Source organism: Rana temporaria, chromosome 10 (genome assembly GCF_905171775.1).
Source record: "Rana temporaria chromosome 10, aRanTem1.1, whole genome shotgun sequence".
NCBI lineage: Eukaryota > Metazoa > Chordata > Amphibia > Anura > Ranidae > Rana > Rana temporaria.
In genome coordinates, this window is record NC_053498.1 from 27,616,412 (window position 1) to 27,636,825 (window position 20,414).

At 45.1% G+C, this 20,414-nt stretch overlaps 1 protein-coding gene across 2 annotated transcripts in view; it reads left to right on the forward strand.

The window, feature by feature from the left end:
* BCL3 (BCL3 transcription coactivator) overlaps window positions 1–20,414 on the forward strand; it is a 119,756-nt gene that overhangs the window by 55,646 nt on the left and 43,696 nt on the right. For both annotated transcript variants that reach the window (XM_040327449.1, XM_040327450.1), the window contains one exon: window positions 11,841–11,949. In XM_040327449.1, the coding sequence (XP_040183383.1) occupies window positions 11,841–11,949 (109 nt within the window). The remainder of the gene's footprint in view (window positions 1–11,840; window positions 11,950–20,414) is intronic.

A 20,414-nucleotide genomic window follows, 5' to 3' on the forward strand; every position in this document is an offset into this window, starting at 1 on the left:
GTAAGGTGCACATGGACAGGGCTTTTCAAAAAACACAATAAAAAACATAAAACAAAAAATGTCTAAATTCACTTATCAGCTAGTCAGCAAAAAACCCAAATTTACATTTTCCAAAAATTTGCATTAAAAACAGAGGCTTTAGTTTCACAACATTTCCAAATACATGTGGAAGCTGCACTGCCTCATCAAGGCCCTCAGTATTGTGTCATCCCTAACTCTAGTCTATAAGGGCCTTCATGTTGGAACATATATAGCAACGAATATAGGGCAGGTATGCCAGTAGGTAGTTCCTTCACCTTAAATGGGCAGGGCCACACAAAGAAGACAAGCCCAGCCCAACCTACAGGCATATATGTCCTCAATGTATTAACTGGTATAGAGGTTCTCTTCACAGAGCCACCTTAATGAGGCAGTACAGCTACATACAGTATATTTTACAAATTGTGTGCAACTAAAACCTCTGTTTTTGTATGCTAATAAGAAACATATGCAAGACGGAGAAAGTAGCGAGCCGGAGTTTATCAGTCTTCTGCTTCTCCTTTACCATCCAATCACAAGCTGAGAGCAGACAAAAATTTGTTGTATTGAACTTTTTTAGTAGTAAAAGCCATTTACTGAGAACTACCATATTATAAACAGCCCCATCCTAGTTTAGCGCTACTCCTACAAAAGCCACTTCTTATGACGGGTTCTCTGTTCTGCCACGATTCTTTTAAGCTGCTTGGTCCCTACTTACACACCTGTAAAACTGAAATATTAGTGTAGCACCCTCTAGGTAGGTGCTAGAGTGAGTATTTTTCTAGCAGAGTAGGAAAATGTAGGCAGGCCTAGCTGGTGGCCTGTTTGTTTTCATTCTGGGCTGGGAGTGGCTTAGGGAAGAGCTGGGTGACTCACAGGTATCATCATTTTCACCTCCCTCTTCTTTCTAGAAGGTACTAGTAAGAGAGACGGAGCTGCCTGGGGTATTTTGAGGAGCCTTGACCAATCCCCAACTTGGATTGGCAGGGGGCAGGCCTCCTTAAATACCCAGGGTCAGCCCAGCTGGGGAGGAGTTGTTGGGTGGAAGAGCTGAAGTGAGAGAGTGTGGAGGCTGTTGGGGCCCACGGGGAGCTCCAGAGTCTGGGGGGGGTGACCTTGAGCCGGGGCTCGAATGCATCTAGGAGGAGAGAAGAGATCCTGGTAGAGAGGCACGTGAGATAGCAAGGGACAGCGGGAGAGAACACTGCTAAGAGACTCCAGGGAGAACAACTGGTCGCAGCCAGGAGGGCTGGTGAAAAAAGCACAGCCGGGAGGACTGGAGAGGCATGCTTGAGAGAACTGGAAGTTTTCTGGTTCTGCACTCATCTCAAACTGCAGAGTGGACCGTGTGAAGGGCAGTGGAGAGGGGTCGTTGCAGCCAGGCTGGCTGGCAGGGCCTGAGGAGAGCTATCTGGGATCAGTAGCTGGATAGAGGACAGTTGGCACCAATAACTTTCTATCTACTACACTATAGGGGCATGTGGTCCCTGTCTGCAAAAGGCAATTCACTGAGGCCTGGCTGAATTTGTGTCAGGCCCACCCCATGTGGTGCTGCTAGTTATAGGGGTAACGGTTTGCAGCAAGGAAAGTGCTGGAGGAGTAATGGTCTGCAGCAGGGGAAGTGCTGGAGGAGTAAAGAAACGAGGCCTTAAGCAAGAGTTGTGCTGGAGAGAAGACTAGAGTTTATATAGAACGATGTATATACAGGAGTGTATATAGGAGTCCCAAGCAAGTTGCACTGAATCTTTCTGAGCATCCCATCATTTCCTATTCCCATCCAAGTTCAATCTTCTCAATAAAATAGAAAAAACAAAGCTATGGACTGGTCTGTGTCTCTGAATGCCTGAGAGATGGATTCCGGGTTGGGCAGCATGAAAGGTGAACCACAATATTCAGCAACCCCTGTGGGGGCATGGCTACATTAGTATGCTACTACTAAATAATAATACACAGAAAATAGTAGACCAGCAACTTGGTAGTCGATTAATTAGATGTATTATGGCAAGGCAAGTTAGAGCCGGTTCACACTGGGGCGACTCGTCAGGCGACTTCTTAGAAAAAGGTTCTTGTACGACTTTGGGGGAGACTTGCATTGACTTCTATACAGAAGCCATTTTACAAGTCGCCTCTGAAGTCGTCTTCAGGACGCCTTGCCGAGTCGCCCCCGAAGTCGTGCCGCCCCAGTGTGAACCGGCTCTTAGGCCTCGTACACACGACCGAACATGTCTGCTGAAACTGGTCCGCGGACCAGTTTCCGCGGACATGTCCGACCGTGTGTACGGCCTAGCGGACCGGATTCCTGAGCTAGCGGACAGGTTTCCAGCGGACAAAAGTTTCTTAGCATGCTAAGAAACTTGTCCGCTGGAAGCCTGTCCGTCGGACATGTCCGATGGTTAGTACGACTCATCGGACATGTCCGCTGGGCCGAAATCCCGCGCAAGCGTCGAAGTGATTCGACGCATGCGTGGAAGCATTGAACTTCCTGGTTCGCCGCCACGTCACCGCGTTTTCTGTCCGCTGGGAATTTGGTCTGATGGTGTGTACACACATCAGACCAAAATCTCCCAGCAGACATGTCCGATGAAAACGGTCCGCGGACCGTTTTAACCGGACATGTCTGGTCGTGTGTACGAGGCCTGAGGCCCCATACTCACGACCAAACATGTCTGCTGAAACTGGCCCGCAGGCCAGTTTCAGCAGACATGTTTGGTCGTGTGTGGGCGCGAGCGGGCCGAATTCCAGCAAACATTTGCCCGCCGGGCCTTTTCCCAGCAGACAAATATTCCTGGACTTGTTTTAAAACAGCCCGCTGGAATTCAGCCCGCTCGGACATGTACGGTCGTCAGTACAGACCTACCGTACATGTTCAGGCGCCCGCCGTCCCTCGCATGCGTCGAATGACTTCGACGCATGCGTGGAAGCATTTTAAAGGCGGGCCGCCCACGTCGCCGCGTCATTGTCGCGGCGACACCGCGTCATCGACGCGGCGACACCGCGGACACGCCCCGCGTATTGTTTACGCGCGGACTTCTGTACGATGGTGTGTACAACCATCGTACAGAAGCCCTCTGGCAGACATGTATGGTGAAAACGGTCCGACGGACCGCTTTCACCATACATGTTTGTCCGTGTGTACCCGGCCTTAGACAACGCATGAATCTGTAAACAGGCAATTGTACATGTTTAAACATGCTGTACTGGTAAAAGGTGAACGCTGGCCTATAATATGCTTATTAACTAACTGCAATAACGTTAAAACAAATTTCAGATAGTATAAACAGTAGGCAATAAAACGATATTAACTAACCAAAAAAAATGTCCTTGAGTGCACTTTACGCATACAGCCTATACAGCAGGTAGGTGTATGTGCTCCTGACAAGGGGAACCCCTGGAGATGGCTATAAAGTACCTGGTGCCTATTTAGCAGTACTAATCCGGCTATCGTTGGGGGCCATCTGTAAGGTGGTGCATGTGAAGTTGTCCTTTTAAGACTGTACTCAATAGAGGGCTGATGGGCTGTTAAGAAACAAGCAGTCTTGGCATTAACTATAGACAGTAAGGGATTAAGCTTGCCAATTCTGTGCACAATTCCTGGTATGCAAGGATTTTTTTTTCCATCAGCGTGGTGATCAGCTGTCCCAGAAAGCTCAGTACTCATGATTGGGGATCCTTTCTGATGTGAGCACACATGGCAACAGGTCTCCCCCAGCCCAGGTCCCAATATACAGCAACTCTCTGTGGCTTAGACCTCTTTCACATTGAGGCGTGGAGCCGCGGTGACGGTATAGCCGCGCTATTTGTAGCGCCGCTATACCGTCGTATTTACCGCGATATTCGGGTGCTAGCGGTGAGGTTTTAACCCCCGCTAGCGGCCTAAAAAGGGTTAATACCGCGGTTTCCCATTGATTTCAATGGGAAGGCGCGGTATAGGAGCGGTGAACACACCGCTCCTATACCGCAGTAAAGATGCGGCTAGCAGGACTCTTGGAGCGCTCCTGCTAGCGCACCGCTTCAGTGTGAAAGCCTTCGGGCTTTCACATTGAACTCTACAGGGCATGATTTTTCATGCAGTATAGCAGCGCTATTTTTAGCGCTGTACCGCATGAAAAACGCCTCAATGTGAAAGGGGCCTTAGTCTCGCAGCTCCCTCAGTGCTCAGAAAGGCTCAGTCTCTTACTGATGTAGGCACATACAGATCCAGTGCCTTCCCAGCTCCTTTAAACACGCATAGGCAGGCACCAGCCATAACTCAATCCCAGCCTCAGCACTCTGCAACAGGTCCATTCTATCTCTGGTGTGGTGTACAGACCCCAGAAGCGGGTCTGTACTTCCTGGATCCCTGCACTAGACTTCCCAGATCTCACACATTTGCACTGTTTTTCACAGGGATTTGTGGGATTTGTAGTTGCCAGCCCATTCGTTTGCATTGTACAGTGTTCCTTGGGGACTACATGTCCCATCACATCCCAGGCTCAAATGGCATCATCCAAATGGGAGGGAGGAGGTGGGTGGCTGCAGACTCCTCTTCCCAGCGAGTATCACTGCTCATATACAGTGGTGGCTGTATAAAAGAGGGGGGGAAGAGCCTGGTCTGTTACTAAACAGGGTGGGGGGGGGGGGGGCGAGGGATGTACACACCCGGCAGCACCTGGCTACACCCAGCTGCAACCTCATGTTACCTTCACCCATTCATTTCTCTATTGCAACACCTTGTAAGCATGACAAAGTTGAGCTTTCATATGGTTACCATGTTCTACTGAAATATAGCTTGGGGGGGGGGGGGGGTAAAGGTATCCTACCTGCAAGACTGATCATTCTATCAATTATTCTATAAAGTCTATGGGCAGCTAAAGTCTAGACTCTAAGGGGCAGATTCACATAGAATTACGCCGGGGTATCAGCAGATACTCCGACGTAACTCCGAATCTAAGCCTGTCGTATGTCTAAATGTATTCTCAAACTGAGATACGCTTAAACATGCCTAAGATACGACGGCCTGCGCCGTGGTATCTTAGGGTGCAATATCTACGCTGACCACTAGGTGGCGCTTCCATTGCGGTCGGCGTAGAATATGCAAATGATTAGTAACGCCGATTCACGAACATACGCTTGCCCGTCGTAGTGAATTTCCGTAGTTTCCGTAAGAGATACATGCCATAAAGATAAACATGCCCCCTAGGTGGCGTATCCAATGTTAAGTATGGGCGTCGTTCCCGCGTCGAAATTTGAAAATTTTACGTCGTTTGCGTAAGTTGTCCATGAATGGCGCTGGACACCATTTATGTTAACGTCGAAACCAATGACGTACTTGCGACGGAATTTCGCGCAATGCACGGCGGTAAATTTCGAGAGCATGCGCAGTACGATCGGCGCCTAATTTAAATGATCCACGCCCCCTACCTGGATCATTTGAATTAGGCGGGCTTGCGCCGGTGGACTTTACGCTACGCCGCCGCAACTTTACAGGCAAGTACTTTGTGAATCAAGCACTTGCCCGTAAAACTTGCGGCGATGTAACGTAAAGGAGATACGTTACGCCGCCGCAGTTCTACGAGAATCTGGCCCTAAGGGGTTAATTTTTCTAAAGATACTTAGGCTGCACACTTTGCAAGATAAACGTTCTTCGTTTATGTGATGAAATTTCAATTTGCAAAGAATACCAAATCCTGCGAAAGGAACACGAAGAAAAAAAAAAACAACGTCCTTTTCGCTTGCACATGATTGGATGATGGAACTTCACCACATTCACTAAGCTCTGGGGAAAGTTATTTTGCATGGTGCAACTTCCCTTGCAAAGTGAACAACCCTTAAACCCCTTGAAGTTTATTAGTATATAGTAAGTGTAAACTCCTGGGGCCAGATACACGTAGGAAGGCGCATCTTTGTGCCGGCGTAGCGTATCCTATTTACAGTATTCACAAAGCACTTGCTCCGTAAGTTGCAGCGGCGTAGCGTAAATGGGCCGGTGTAAGCCCGCGTAATTCAAAGTAGGCTGGTAGGGGGCGTGTTGTATGAAAATGAATCGTGACCCCACGTAAATGACGCACCTAACAAACGGCGCATGCGCGCGCATGCTCAGTATCACGTCAAATTTTCTCCTTAATTTAGGCCGGCTCAATGCTTAGTCGACTTGAACGTAACCTACGCCCATCCCCATTCACGTACGACTTACGCAAACAACGTAAAATACAACGCTGTTCCGACGTTCATACCTTAACATGACTTACCCCTGCTTTATGAGGGGTAAAGTTACGTCGGTCGGACGCCTTACGTAAACAGCGTATTTTAATACGCCGGGCGCAAGTACGTTTGTGAACCGGCGTATCTAGCTCATTTGCATATTCGACGCGGAAATATACGGAAGCGCCCCTATCGGCCAGCGTAAATATGCACCCCAAGATACGACGGCATAAGAGACTTAGGTCAAGGACTTAAGGAGATACGCCGTCGTGAGTCCTTTGTGAATCTGGGCCCTGGTGTCCAACCTGCAGCCCAATGGACACAAATTAGTATCGGTACTTATTTTATTAGCCCTAAGCCAGGACAGGACTTAAGTCAGTGAAGGCAAAATAACAATTATACTGGCTTCTGCTAGCTACATTTATTTGTTTTACACTTACTTATTTTTTTCTGTACAACACTGTCCATTTCTCTTTCTCTTCTAGGCCTCATTCACATGGGTGCTGAAGTCCATACAGTTGTCTGTTTATGTGGTTGGAGCCACCTGGTGCTACTGTGTTACTAAGTAGGGACGCAGCATCTGTATGGACTAGGGATGAGCCGAACACCCCCCCGTTCAGTTCGCACCAGAACCTGCGAACAGACCAAAAGTTTGTGTGAACTTTAGAAGCCTGTTAAAGTCTATGGGACTCGAACGTTTGAAATCTAAAATGCTAATTTTAAAAGCTAATATGCAAGTTATTGTCCTAAAAAGTGTTTGGGGACCCGGGTCCTGCCCCAGGGTACATGTATCAATGCAAAAAAAGTTTTAAAAACTGCAGTTTTTTCGGGAGCAGTGATTTTAAATGACTTTTTATCCTTCAGAAATTACACTTTGTGCAGGGACAGTTCTAAGCACGGGAAACAAGCGCTGCTTTACAGGCATAATTTACACATCCCCTAGGTATGAAATTTAAAGGAATATTTCACTTTTATTGTTTCACTTTAAGCATTATTAAAATCCCTGCTCCCGAAAAAAATGCATTTTTTTAAAAACTTTTTTTGCATTGATACATGTCCCCTGGGGCAGGACCCAGGTTCCCAAACACTTTTTATGACAAGAACTTGCATATAAGCCTTTAAAATTAGCACTTTAGATTTCTCCCATAGACTTTTCCAGGGTGTTCTGCGGCTTTTCGAATTTGCCGCGAACACCGCAAATTGTTTGCTGGTAGGCGAACAGGCAATGTTCGAATCGAACATGAGTTTGACTCGAACTCAAAGCTCATCCCTAGTATGGACACAGTCACACGCTCTAGTTCAACAGGCTTGCAGGGGGGTTCACAGCACAAGGTCTGCATTCATGGGCCACGCACTTGGCCCTGCACGCCTGTGAAATTAGGACTTGTGGTCGTGTCCATACAGACCCTGTGTCCCCATTCAGTAACATAGGCTACCTGCACATAGCTCCTGATGGCTCCAGCCACACAAAAAGATGGCTCATACACAGCATATGTATGTGAATATAAAATGTGGCAGCAATTATATGGAATGTAATTGTAGTGAACCCTAGCAGTCTCTTGTAGCATGCCGCCAAGCTCCATAAAGGCTGTAATCACACCAGTCATCTCTGGCCATCTCTTGTAGCATATCCATAGGGTTTGATTTACAAAAGGCAGATAGGTTGTTCACTTTGCAAGGAAAGTGAATTGGGGTAAAGCTCTATTGAATTCTATTATCCCATTATGTGCAAAGATGTGATTGGGTATTCTTTGCAAAGTGAAATGTTGCCAAATTAGAGGAGAAGCATAGCCAAAGCTGGTCCAGACTCTAAAAAGATCCCGACCATATGGTTGGGATCCACCCAGAAGCTTAGGCCCACAGCTGGCTCAGCCTTCCGGAGATCTGCTGAGAGCCTGAGCCAGCCCCTCTCGCCCCCTCCACAGCTCAGCGCTCCAGTGAGTTTGGGGGGGGGGGCAGCAAGCCGGTAGCTAACAGTCCCTGGCTCTCTGCTCACAGAATGCTGACAACTGAGGGATCAGCAGTCTTTGATCACTCAGTTCTCAGTGCAGAGCTGGGCATTTTTTTTTCTGTTTTAACCAAGCTCTGGGGCAAATTGCCTTGCAAAATGAAACATCTCTTGCAAATTAAACTGCCTATTTGACCTTTAGTAAATCAACCCCATAGGCTGTGTCTCCTATAGCATTACATATACTGGATATTATGTGCTGCCTTTTGATGATGTAGGTGTCCGCACTTGGGGATCCCTTATATCCAGAACGTTGGCCATTACTGGTCCACAGTGGTCAAACCTTCTCATTTCCTAAATGTGAATTACTTCTACTCTTGTACAATTTCCTCTTAGACTGCATTCACATCTAGGCGGACGAAATCGCGGCAAAAATAGCGGCGTTTTGTACCGCGATTTGCGGCGACAAAACGCCGGTATTGTCCGCCTAGATGTGCCCCAAGATGACCCCCTCTATGGAGATGATTCCCATCTCCTAGCCGAACGCTCGAAGACGCCTGAAAAAAAGGTCCGGGACCTTTTTTCACGCGGCAGGCGACAGGCGTCCGGCGTGGAGATGTGAACCATCTCCATAGAGGGACATCTGTTTTCAGCCCTCTGGCGGCAGCGGCGTAGCGCTACAGGCGTAAAAACGCCTAGGTGTGAATGCAGCCTTAACCCCTCAGTAGACTTTATACATTTCTGCAGAGCAGTGCTTTCTGTATATCTGATGCTTGGGGTCTGTTTTGCAATTCCGCTAACTTCACCCGAAGTGTGTCTGTTGGTTATCTGTGTTTGTATCTTTATACGACGTCATTCCCTTCAGTGTTTAGTTTCATTTTATTGTAAGAGCCTTTTCTGTGAAATCCCTTTAACTTCCTTAAAATGACACATTACTAACCTTCCTTCCCCCGTCCTGCCCCCAGACAGATAACCGCCACCCTATTTGTTCAGATCTGTCACCTGCTGACACCAACAATTTATCATACCACAAAAAAAAAAAAACTCGGAGGAACAGATATTGTGGTAAATAAATACATTTTTATGTCAACCCTTATAACGCGTACACACAATCAGATTTCTGATGGAATAAAATCCGATGGATTTTTTCATCGGAATTCCGATGAAGCTGACTTTCATCAGTCTTGCATACACACTATCAGACTAAATTCTGACCGTGCTAAAACGCGGTGACGTAAAACACTATGAGGAGCCAAAAAAATGAAATTCAATGCTTTCGAGCATGCATGGATTTTTCTCCGATGGAGTTCCACACAGACAATTGGCCTTTACTATCTTTTTTTTTGTGATCGGAAAAATTTAAAACATGTTTTATTTTTTTACACCGATGGAAAAAAGTCCGATGTGGCCCACACACGATCGGTTTCTCCAATGAAAAAAAGTCCATCTGACTTTTTTCATCGGAAAAAACGATTGTGTGTACACGGCATAATGAGCGACAGTCTCTAACACCACCTGAAAAGAGATCTGCGGTGGAATACTTATGCTGCAGTCAAGCAAGGTCTGCCAGACATTCATGAGCTGATATTGCTTTTTCCTGATAGCCTTTTTTTTTTTATCCCAAGGGGGATTTTGGTGTGAAAAAAAAATGTGTCGCAATTGCAAACCAAGGTGCAGGCTCTGGGTTGTGGCTTAGTCCCATTGACATTGTGGGCGAGTTTGACAGGCCTGTCAAACTCTGCAAGCTTAGTTGAATTTGTCTGACCAGTTTGATTTGTTAGAATGAGGCCACAGCACAGCCGAAGCTGAGACAGAGGCTTAAATTTGGTTGTTTCTGGGGTGCTGATCACACCCTAGGTCGGCAGGTGGCAGCAGTGGAGTCAGAGATTGGGTGCTATTGCCTGGCAGCCTATCAGGAGGGTTTGGCCTTGCTGTGCATGATGGGAGAGCGGATTTATGAGGCAGATGCCATCTTCCTGGGCTTCTCCTCGTGTGGTGCCCACCTTTAGGGTAGCCACTTCACGCCGCCCCGGAAAATGGCCTCCCAGGCCGGGGTTGCGCGTGCAACACAAGGATCCTGGTTTCGGGACCACATTGGCCCGGAGCAATTGATCTGCCACTTGGGGACACAGTTGGAGGAGGCCGTACGGTGGAGAGTCTGCCTGAGGAGTACCAAGATAGGCTGGTGTTCCGATAGTGGCCTGACCATCCATCGGGGACCAGGGGAACCAGACACTGAGAGGCTGAATGTTGGCCGCCTGTCAGTCGGTACCCTAATTCAAAACTACCTGAAGAAGATCCAGGTGCCAAGTCTGATTAGGAGGATTATCTCCGCTGTTCATTTATCAGGAGGGTCTGTGGCAGAGACTTTTTCCTATGGTTCGAGTGACATTCTGGCTGCCAGGCCGGTGAGAGAGGCCTGTCCATGCGCACTATACCCACTCTGGCTGGAGTTGTGGAAGAGACATTACACGTGTGGGAGAAGGACTGTTTCCCTATTACTGACATCTGGATCTGCTATCTTCATTTCTACTAAACCTCTATTTTTCACCAAGTGTTATTGTTTTTACCCGACTGGGTAATAAAGAGCACCGAAAAAGAAACCTGTTGTGGACATTCCATTACTACAACTTCCACCAAACACCTCTAGACATCAGAGAAACACAAGGTAACATGCCGCCCAAAACAAAGCAGCAGCTCCTTTGGGGGTAGTGCTACAAACATTTTTAGGAAATTGTTGCTTTTTTGGAGCATGTTATATTATGTTATATTTACCTGCTCTGTTGCAGTGAATTTGCACAGAGCAGCCCGGATCCTCTTCTCAGGTCCCTGGCCAGCTCTTTTGGCCCCTCCCTCCTGTTTATGCCCCCACAGCAAGCAGCTCCCTGTGTTGTTTTTTTTTATTTTGGTTTGGGGTTTCCCTTAATATTCATACCAGACCCAAAAGGCCTGGTAATGGACTAAGGGGGGAACCCATGCTGTTTTTTTTCAATGACTTGTATCTGTATTGCTGGGACCCGGCAATTCATTATAGCCGCGAGTAGTTTTAAATTACCTTTTGTCCTTTAGAAATGTCATTTTGCTGCAGGGACTTTTCTAAGCACGGGAAACATGCACTACTTTACAGGCATTCTATAGACACCACCCAGGTATGAAATTTAAAGGAATATTTCACTTTTATTGTTTCACTTTAAGCATTATTAAAATCACTGCTCCTGAAAAAACACAGGAATGCATTATCATTCGTCCAGTGAATCTGCATGTGCCTTTTCTTTTTTTTTTATAAATAGACCCCCAAGTTTTCCCTTTAACTATTAACTTGGACAATGTATTAACATGGCCATTTTCAAATACAAATGCAGTATGACACACAGTCTGCCCTACAGTGAATCCTCCATGTCTAGAGCCCACCTACCACTGTCCAATTCTCAGGGGGTTCATCTCATGTACCAGGCAACTTTCTCTGAAGAATGGTCTCTATTCCATACATAAATGATAGTTTTGGCCTGTCATAGCACAGACTCTTTAAAAACAATAGCAAGAGTCAAAGCTCTCAGCCACACATTGCCTGAATTTAAAGTGAACTTGTGCTTTGCCCATGAAATCCCATGTAGATCTCTACACAAGGCTGCCAACTTGTTATGCGATTACTGTGCTCCAGTGCTGACAATATTCTCTACTTCTCCCTCTCTAGAGCGCTGCACATTGCTGTGGTCCATGAGAACATTTTAGCTGTTCAGAGGGTGATTGCACTGCTAAACCATGGGAGAATAAACCTGGATATACTCAATAACCTCAGGCAGGTAAGTGTCTGGCATCCAGTATTATGTCAAATAGGCTCTCTTACATCTTCTTACCAGCCTCTATCTTAGTGAAATGATAAACTGGCCTTTTTCCACATTAGAACAGGGATGTAAAAGAAGCATAAAACAGTTTTTTTTGTTTGTTTCTTTATTAATACTTTATTTAGGTTCAACATACAATATTTGTTAAAATCGAACAAAGGTTACATTTTCCTATCAACCACATATTTTCGTTCTCCTTCCCCCTTCCCCTCTATCCAGAAACCCCCCTCCCATATTCCCCACCTCTCCAAATATTTAATGGAAAAAAAGTACCGCTCCAAGCCCTGCGACCTATTCTGTGCTCCCGCAGAATCTGCGCTGATCCGTGGAAAAAAGAAATGATCCTGGACTGCCGCACTCTGTTTATTTTGTTTCAATAAATCGCCTATCAAAGGATAAAATCCAAAGCTGTATGACATCCAAAAATTCATGCAACACTGCAATCAATAGTAGGAAGTGGACACAGGGGACAAAAGGCTAACATGTTTCACATCATGGATAGATGCTTAGTCATAGCATCTATCCATGATGTGAAACATGTTAGCCTTTTTGTCCCCTGTGTCCACTTCCTACTATTGATTGCAGTGTTGCATGAATTTTTGGATGTCATACAGCTTTGGATTTTATCCTTTGTTTATTTTGTTTCAATAAATTGCCTATCAGAGTGCGGCAGTCCAGGATCATTTCTTTTCTCCAAATATTTACTTTTTTTTAAAGTTTTAAACAGTATTGAAGTAGGTTTAAGGTCAGAAGGTGATAAGAAACAGGAGATCAGAAACAGGAGGAGGAGTTTAGGAGATCAGAAACAGGAGAAGGAGCCCAGGAGAAGTCCGAAACAGGAAAAGGAGTTCAGGACATCCCAAACAGGGGGAGAAGGAGTTCAGGACATCCCAAACAGGAAAAGGAGTTCAGGACATCCCAAACAGGAGGAGAAGGAGTTCAGGACATCCCAAACAGGAGGAGAAGTTCAGGACATCCCAAACAGGAGAAGGTGTTCAGGACATCCCAAACAGGAGGTGTTCAAGAAATCCCAAACTGGAGAAGGTGTTCATGACATCCCAAACAGGAGAAGGTGTTCAGGAGATCCCAAACAGGAGAAGGTGTTCAGGAAATCCCAAACAGGAGAAGGAGCTCAGTAGACCAGAAACATAAGGAGGACAATAAGAGAAGGAGATCAGAAACAGGAAATGGAAATCAGAAACAGGGGAAGGAGCTCAGGAAAGCTGTAACAAGAGTAAGAGTTTGGAATAGCTAAAACAGGAGGAAGAGCTCAGGAAATCCAAAACCAGAGAAGGAGCTCAGGAGATCAGAAACAGGGGAAGGAGAACAGGAAAAAGAGATCATAAGTAGGGAAAGGAGATTTGAAACAGGAAAAGGAGTTCAGGAGATTCAAAACAGGAAAAGGCGCTAAGGAGACCAGAAACAGGAAAAGGCGCTGATGAGACCAGAAACAGGAAAAGGAGCGGAGGAGACCAGAAACGGGAAAAGGAGCTGAGGAGACCAGAAACGGGAAAAGGAGCTGAGGAGACCAGAAACGGGAAAAGGCGCTGAGGAGACCAGAAACAGGAAAAGGAGCCGAGGGGACCAGAAATGGGAAAAGGAGCTGAGGGGACCAGAAATGGGAAAAGGAGCTGAGGGGACCAGAAATTGGAAAAGGAGCTGAGGAGACCAGAAACGGGAAAAGGAGCTGAGGGGACCACATATGGGAAAAGGAGCTGAGGGGACCAGAAACGGGAAAAGGAGCTGAGGGGACCAGAAACGGGAAAAGGAGCTGAGGGGACCAGAAACAGGAAAAGGAGCTGAGGGGACCAGAAACAGGAAAAGGAGGTGAGGGGACCAGAAACAGATAAAGGAGTTCAGGAGATCATAAACAGGAGAAGGAGGTCAGGAGATCAGAAACAGGAGAAGGAGATCATAAACAGGAGAAGGAGGTCAGGAGATCAGAAACAGGAGAAGGAGATCGAGATCAGAAACAAGAGAATAAAATCCGGAGGTCAGAAACAGAACAGAAAGCTAAATATATCTGGAAACATGCCACATTTGCCCATCTACACAGGCTCTGAGGCTAGCTGGACGTTGATGATTGATTGATAATAAAAAAAGAAGATTCAGTATCACTTTAAACCTAACACTTAAAGGTCTACTTAAAAAAAAAAAAATTGCTGTGTGAATGTATGAAGCATTTTCACAGCTGTCACGAGTAATCGCTGTAATGTGTTTAATGTTTATTGCCTATGATCGCCAGCTACATCTTGGCCATAAGTGTGGCCTTGGGCTTTCACACTGGAGACAATGGAGCAACTTTTTAAGGGCGGATTGCAGGCGCTAATTTTAACGCTATAGTGCCTGCAGTACGCCCTCAGTGTGAAAGGGGTTTTAGGGTTAGGGTCAAATCTGGATTCCTGGATAATCAAATTATGGTTTAAATCAGTGATTCTCAAACTGTCGGGGGAGATTTAAAGGTGTGCCGTGGGATTTTTAAAAATATTTAAAACTGCTAGCGTTTTGAAACCTTGATAAATAATGAAAAATGAAATGATAAATCAATGTCACAAAAGTTAAAAAAGTAACATATAAAAAAACGCAACCTCTGTCAGTCTGTCATTCATTGGTTCCTTTCATAACGCGAGACTTGTGTGAGATCTCGGGAGAACTTGATCGCTCTAATTATACAGGGTGGGCCATTTATATGGATAAACCTTAATAAAATGGGAATGGTTGGTGATATTAACTTCCTGTTTGTGGCACATTAGTATATGTGAGGGGGGAAACTTTTCAAGATGGGTGGTGACCATGGCGGCCATTTTGAGTCGGCCATTTTGAATCCAACTTTTGTTTTTTTTAATAGGAAGAGGGTCATGTGACACATCAAACTTATTGGGAATTTCACAAGAAAAACAGTGGTGTGCTTGGTTTTAACGTAACTTTATTCTTTCATGAGTTATTTACAAGTTTCTGACCACTTATAAAATGTGTTCAATGTGCTCTCCAGTGACATGCGGCAAGTGCTACGCTGTGGGCTCTTGCTGAATGAAGATAGGACAGCCACTGATGTTTCTTCATTAGACCCCTTTCACACTGGATACGCCTATAGCGTGATTGATGCTTATAAAAGTTTGTTCACTGTTCAGTGATGGAGAAATACTTAATTAGGTCTGGAACGCTGAAATAGAAACTGTTAAATGTAAAGCAAGGAAGCGAGCGAAAGTACAAAGAAGATTAGAATCGCTTCAATCTGATTTGCTCTCGAAAGCAGGCACATACTTCACATTCAATTTAAAATTAAATATATATGTAATACATACAGTATATACTGTAATATGTATAATAAGTTCTTCACCACAAACATTGTTAAATCTTTTCATGTGTGGCGTGAAATAATTTTGATCTTTTTGGTGCACCACAAGACCAAAAAAATGGGAAACACTGGTTTAAATACAACGGTCATGAGTATTCTTACTTGAATCTCAATGTGCTTTGTGTATTTCTTCCAGATCTGTGCAGTAATTCAGTGTGAAACCTCTGTGCACACACTTCCTGTAAGAAAAAACAGTCACTTCTGGTCTCTCTCCTTGTGCAGGATAACTGGTCTTGTTTCCACCCCCTCCTGTAGTGGGTGGAGCCTGCTGGGCCCCTCCCACAGCTCTGCTTTCTGAATAGGCTATGTACAGCACAGTGATGACGTCACTTTTACAAGGCAATATGTCGGTTTGCAAATGTGTTTGGCGCATCCAAAGTATATTTTTATATTCTTTTTGGCTACTGAGAAAGTGTTACTAAACTCAGGGCCCCACGTTCAATATATCTGGTCTCCCACAGTACACAGAACAGTGAAATGCAATTATTTTATTAAATATAAACTGCTAAATACCTTTTCTCATAAGCAATAATAGTTAACCACTTAGGCCCCTTTCACACAGGGCGGATCAGTAATGATCCGCCCCGTGAACCTCCGCTTGCTCAGCGGAGATCAATCCGTTGATCCCTGCTGAGCCGGCGGATTACAGGGCGGTCCCCGCTCTTTTCTCCGCTCTCCCCTATGGGGGGATCGGATGAACACGGACCCTCTGTCCATGTTCACCCGATCCGATCCGCCAGACGGATAGAAAAGGAGGTTTTTCCTCCGTCACACTTTGGCGGATCGGAACGGGTCGGATGTCAGTGGGCATGTCACCGCTGACATCTGCGGCTCCATAGAGGAGCACGGAGCGCCCGTTCAGGTCCGCCTAAAAAACTGGCAGGCGGACCTGAACGGGCCACCCGTGTGAAAGAGTCCTTAAGGACCGAGCCTCTTTCTGAGATTTGTTGTTTACAAGTTAAAAACTGTTTTTTTTTTTTTTGCTAGAAAATTACTTAGAACCCCCAAAATTTTTGGTCACACTGTATTTGCGAAGCGGTCTTACAAGTGCACTTTATTTTGTAAAAAAAATACACTTTAAAAAAAAAAAAAAAAAAATAAGACAACAGCAAAGTTATCCCATTTTGTTTTATATTGTAAAAGATAATGTTACACCGAGTAAATTGATACCCAACATGTCACGCTTCAAAATTGCGTCCGCTCGTGGAATGGCGACAAACTGACCCTTAAAAAAACTCCATAGGCAACGTTTAAAAAATTCTACAGGTTGCATGTTTTGAGTTACAGAGGAGGTCCAGGGCTAGAATTATTGCTCTCGCTCGAACGATCACGATGATACCTCACATGTGTAGTTTGAACACCGTTTTCATATGCGGGTGCTTCTCACGTGTTTGCTTCTGCACGCAAGCTCGGTGGGACGAGGCGTGTTTAAAAAGATACATTTTTCTTAATTTTTTTACCTTTTGTAAAATCCTATTAGGTTCCACAGTGAATATAACAAGCATGTTTTACTGCATATACACACTGATTTTACTGTTGTGGGTTTAGTAAGTAGCACTTTAAATTAAAGTTTTTGTGCCCCGAGTTGAGCTTTAAATGATACTAATTATTCACATCAGAAGCAAAACTTCTCCGCTGTATTGGAAACAATGCATACTGTAGTAATAGTACATTTTGGGAAAATGTGTATCAAGCAGACGCTGCACCGTTTTCCTCCTATGCAGTTATAGTAACTGACCCCAATGGTACACAGTGTATTAAATATGTTTTACACCCATAAACATGCAGTAATGCAAATTATTAGCAAATATATTGTAAAATTTGTGATTGTCGATGGTATTTCTGCACAAATATATTTCAAAGTCATATTTTTATGCTTTTTGGAATCTTAAAATGTAAATTTTTGCAAATTAATTATAAAGGGACGTTTGGCCTATGACAGGCACCCTTTAAAAATTGTGATCACCTCTGCAATAAATTGTAAAACTTTTTTTTTCCAAAGCATTTAACATTTCTATTAACCTCATTTTCCACAACACTAACAACCACGTAAAAAAAAAAAAAAAAGATTTAACGTGTTTATACATTGCAACGCTGATTAATCTATGTAACTGCTCTTTTGTAGTTAGTTTAGTGTTTTTTGCTCTTGCTGGAAGTCATGTGACTCGGGGGATCCCCCCTCTCTGTTTTCTCTACACTTCCTCCTGACCTCTTCTGCAGAACTGTGTCTGAGACTTGCTCGTACGCGGACAGCGAGCAAACTGATGTAACGCAGGCGGTCTTCATCGTATAAAAAGATATTGTGCTGTTTCCTAACCAGAGCTGCAGTCATTTTCACTGTAACTGTGTGTTAAAGTGAACCTCTGACTTGCTAATGTGGTGCAAAGCAATGGGTTAATTTAACATGGCTAGGTTATGGACCAGCCTTTCTCAACCAATTCAACACAGCGGAACCCTTGAACTAATTTTCTGGTCTCAGGGAACCCCATGATTACTCTATCTACAACTCATGATACATAAGTGTAAAGCCTCGTACACACGATCAGTCCATCCGATGAGAACGGTCTGATGGACCGTTGTCATAGGTTAACCGATGACTGATGGTCCGTCGTGCCTACACACCATCGGTTAAAAAAACGATCGTGTCAGAACGCGGTGACGTAAAACACAACGACGTGCTGAAAAAAAACGAAGTTCAACGCTTCCAAGCATGCGTCGACTTGATTCTGAGCATGCATGGATTTTTAACCGATGGTTGTGCCTACTAACGATCGTTTTTTTTCCCATCGGTTAGGAATCCATCGGTTAAATTTAAAGCAAGTTGGCTTTTTTTTAACCTATGGTTAAATAACCTATGGGGCCCACACACGATCGGTTTGGACTGATGAAAACGGTCCATCAGACCGTTGTCCTCTGGTTAACCTATTGTGTGTACGAGGCCTAAAGGTCAGTGGGAAGAATGCTCCCTAAACTTGTGGTCATTGGGTAGAATTACCCTTTTACATTTAGCTAAAAAGATCAATGGTGTCAGTAGGAAGTAATCTGATGCCGCGTACACACGATAATTTTTCAGGTTGTAAAAAGAAAAGTTTTTCAGGCTCTTGAAAAAAACGTAGTTTTTTTCAATTTGATCATTAAAACGGTCTTGCCTACACACGATCGCGAAAAAAAAATGCTCTAGCAAAGCGCGGTGATGTACAACACGTACAACGGCACTATAAAGGGGAAGTTCCATTCGGATGACGCCACCCTTTGGGCTACTTTAGCTGATTTTGTGTTAGTAAAAGACGATTTGCGCTTTTCTGTCTGTTACAGCGTGATGAATTTGCTTACTCCATTACGAACGGTAGTTTTACCAGAATGTGCGCTCCCGTCTCATAACTTGCTTCTGTGCATGCGCAGATTTTTCACGTCGTTAAAGCCCACACACGACCATTTTTTAAAACCCGAAAAACGACAACGTTAAAAACGTCGTGAAAAAATAGAACATGTTCGAAAAAAAATGTGCCCGTTTTTCAGAACCCGAAAAATGCTCTGAAGCCCACACACGATCGTTTTTAATGACATAAAAAAAAAAAAAAATTTAGAATCCGAAAAACGGTCGTGTGCACGCGGCATTAGAGGCAGGAACTGCTCATTGCTCAAGGAACTCCTAACAACTTCTGGAGGAACTCTAGGGTTCCATGGAACAATGTTTAAGAAACCCAAATATGGACATTCAAATGTTTACATATCCTTAACAAGTAGTAAATGAGCTTGATGCCTCGTACATACGACCAGTTTTCCCGTCTGCGATTCCCATTGGTCTTTTTCCTGGCAGTTTCCCTATGGGAAACACTGCAGTGGAGCATACACGCGGCCGGGTTTCCCGACCAAAACTCTTATAGCAGTTTTCCTGCCAGGAAAACCGGCCGTGTGTAGGGGGAAAAATCTGCCGAGCAGGTTCTCGGCTTTCCCCTCAGTAAAAAGTCCACCGGGAAACCCGTACGTGGCATTAGAGCTCATGCACATGGGCAGAGGGGCACAAACTACCAGAATTCAGAGTGTTTTTATGTATGAGAGTCACCTGGCTGGTAAGGTACCATTCCAATGTTGAGGGCATGTGGCCTGGTATTTTTCAGGAGGTGGGAGGCTACTCACTCCCTCATTGCCCCTCCCTTTTTTGGCCAGCCAACATAAGGGACTGGTAAAAGTTTTGGTAGGGATCCCATGCCTTTAAAGGTGCCTTACACTTTTTTTTCCAAGTTTTTTTTTTCCAGAGCATATGGCCTTCTTTGGTTTAGGATGTGAGGGAGGGGGGAGCAGTCTCAGTGCCCTCTCCCTTTCCTGGTCACCCAGTTGGTGCATGCCTGCATTAGAGTCTGGTATGGATATTAGGGAGTACGTTACACTAAAAGACGAGTGTGAGGGTTCCTCCTTAAAATCCACTGCAGACCCCTATCTAGACATGCATCCTGGCCAGGAATAGAAAGGACAGCAAATATGCCGCACTCCCACCCCCTCCCCCCCTTCTCTTGTAAGGAGGAGACACCTACCATCAATGCTCATTGTATAATGGTGATCAATGTAAATGCCTTTGTTACATTGGTGGCCGTCTAATAAAACTCAGTCTACATTAAAGCAGTTGTATTGCCCGCTTGGTGATTTTTACCTACGGATAAGCCTATAATAAGGCTTACCTGTAGGTAAAATTAATATCTCCTAAACCCACAAGTTTAGGAGATATTTACCCTGCATTTACCTGCTGACATCAGTGGTGCATGCGCTCTGAAGGTACAGGGTATACTGCCGGACCTTCAGAGCTCCTTGCTAGAACGGAGGGCTCCCGCGCGCAAGTGACGTCATTGTGGCTCTGACCACTCACAGCGCCGGAGCCCGCGAACCCAGAAGAAACGCCAAGGAAACATGTCAGCCCCCTCAGCGGTGACCCGTCGCCGATGCGAGGGCTTCGTTCTAAGGTATTTCATATTAGCACATTATGCTATTGTCTTGCGGGGTTTTTTTTCAGAGTGGGGGGGGTTGTTTTGTCAGTGGTTTACTACCGCTTAATGGTTAGTGAAGTATC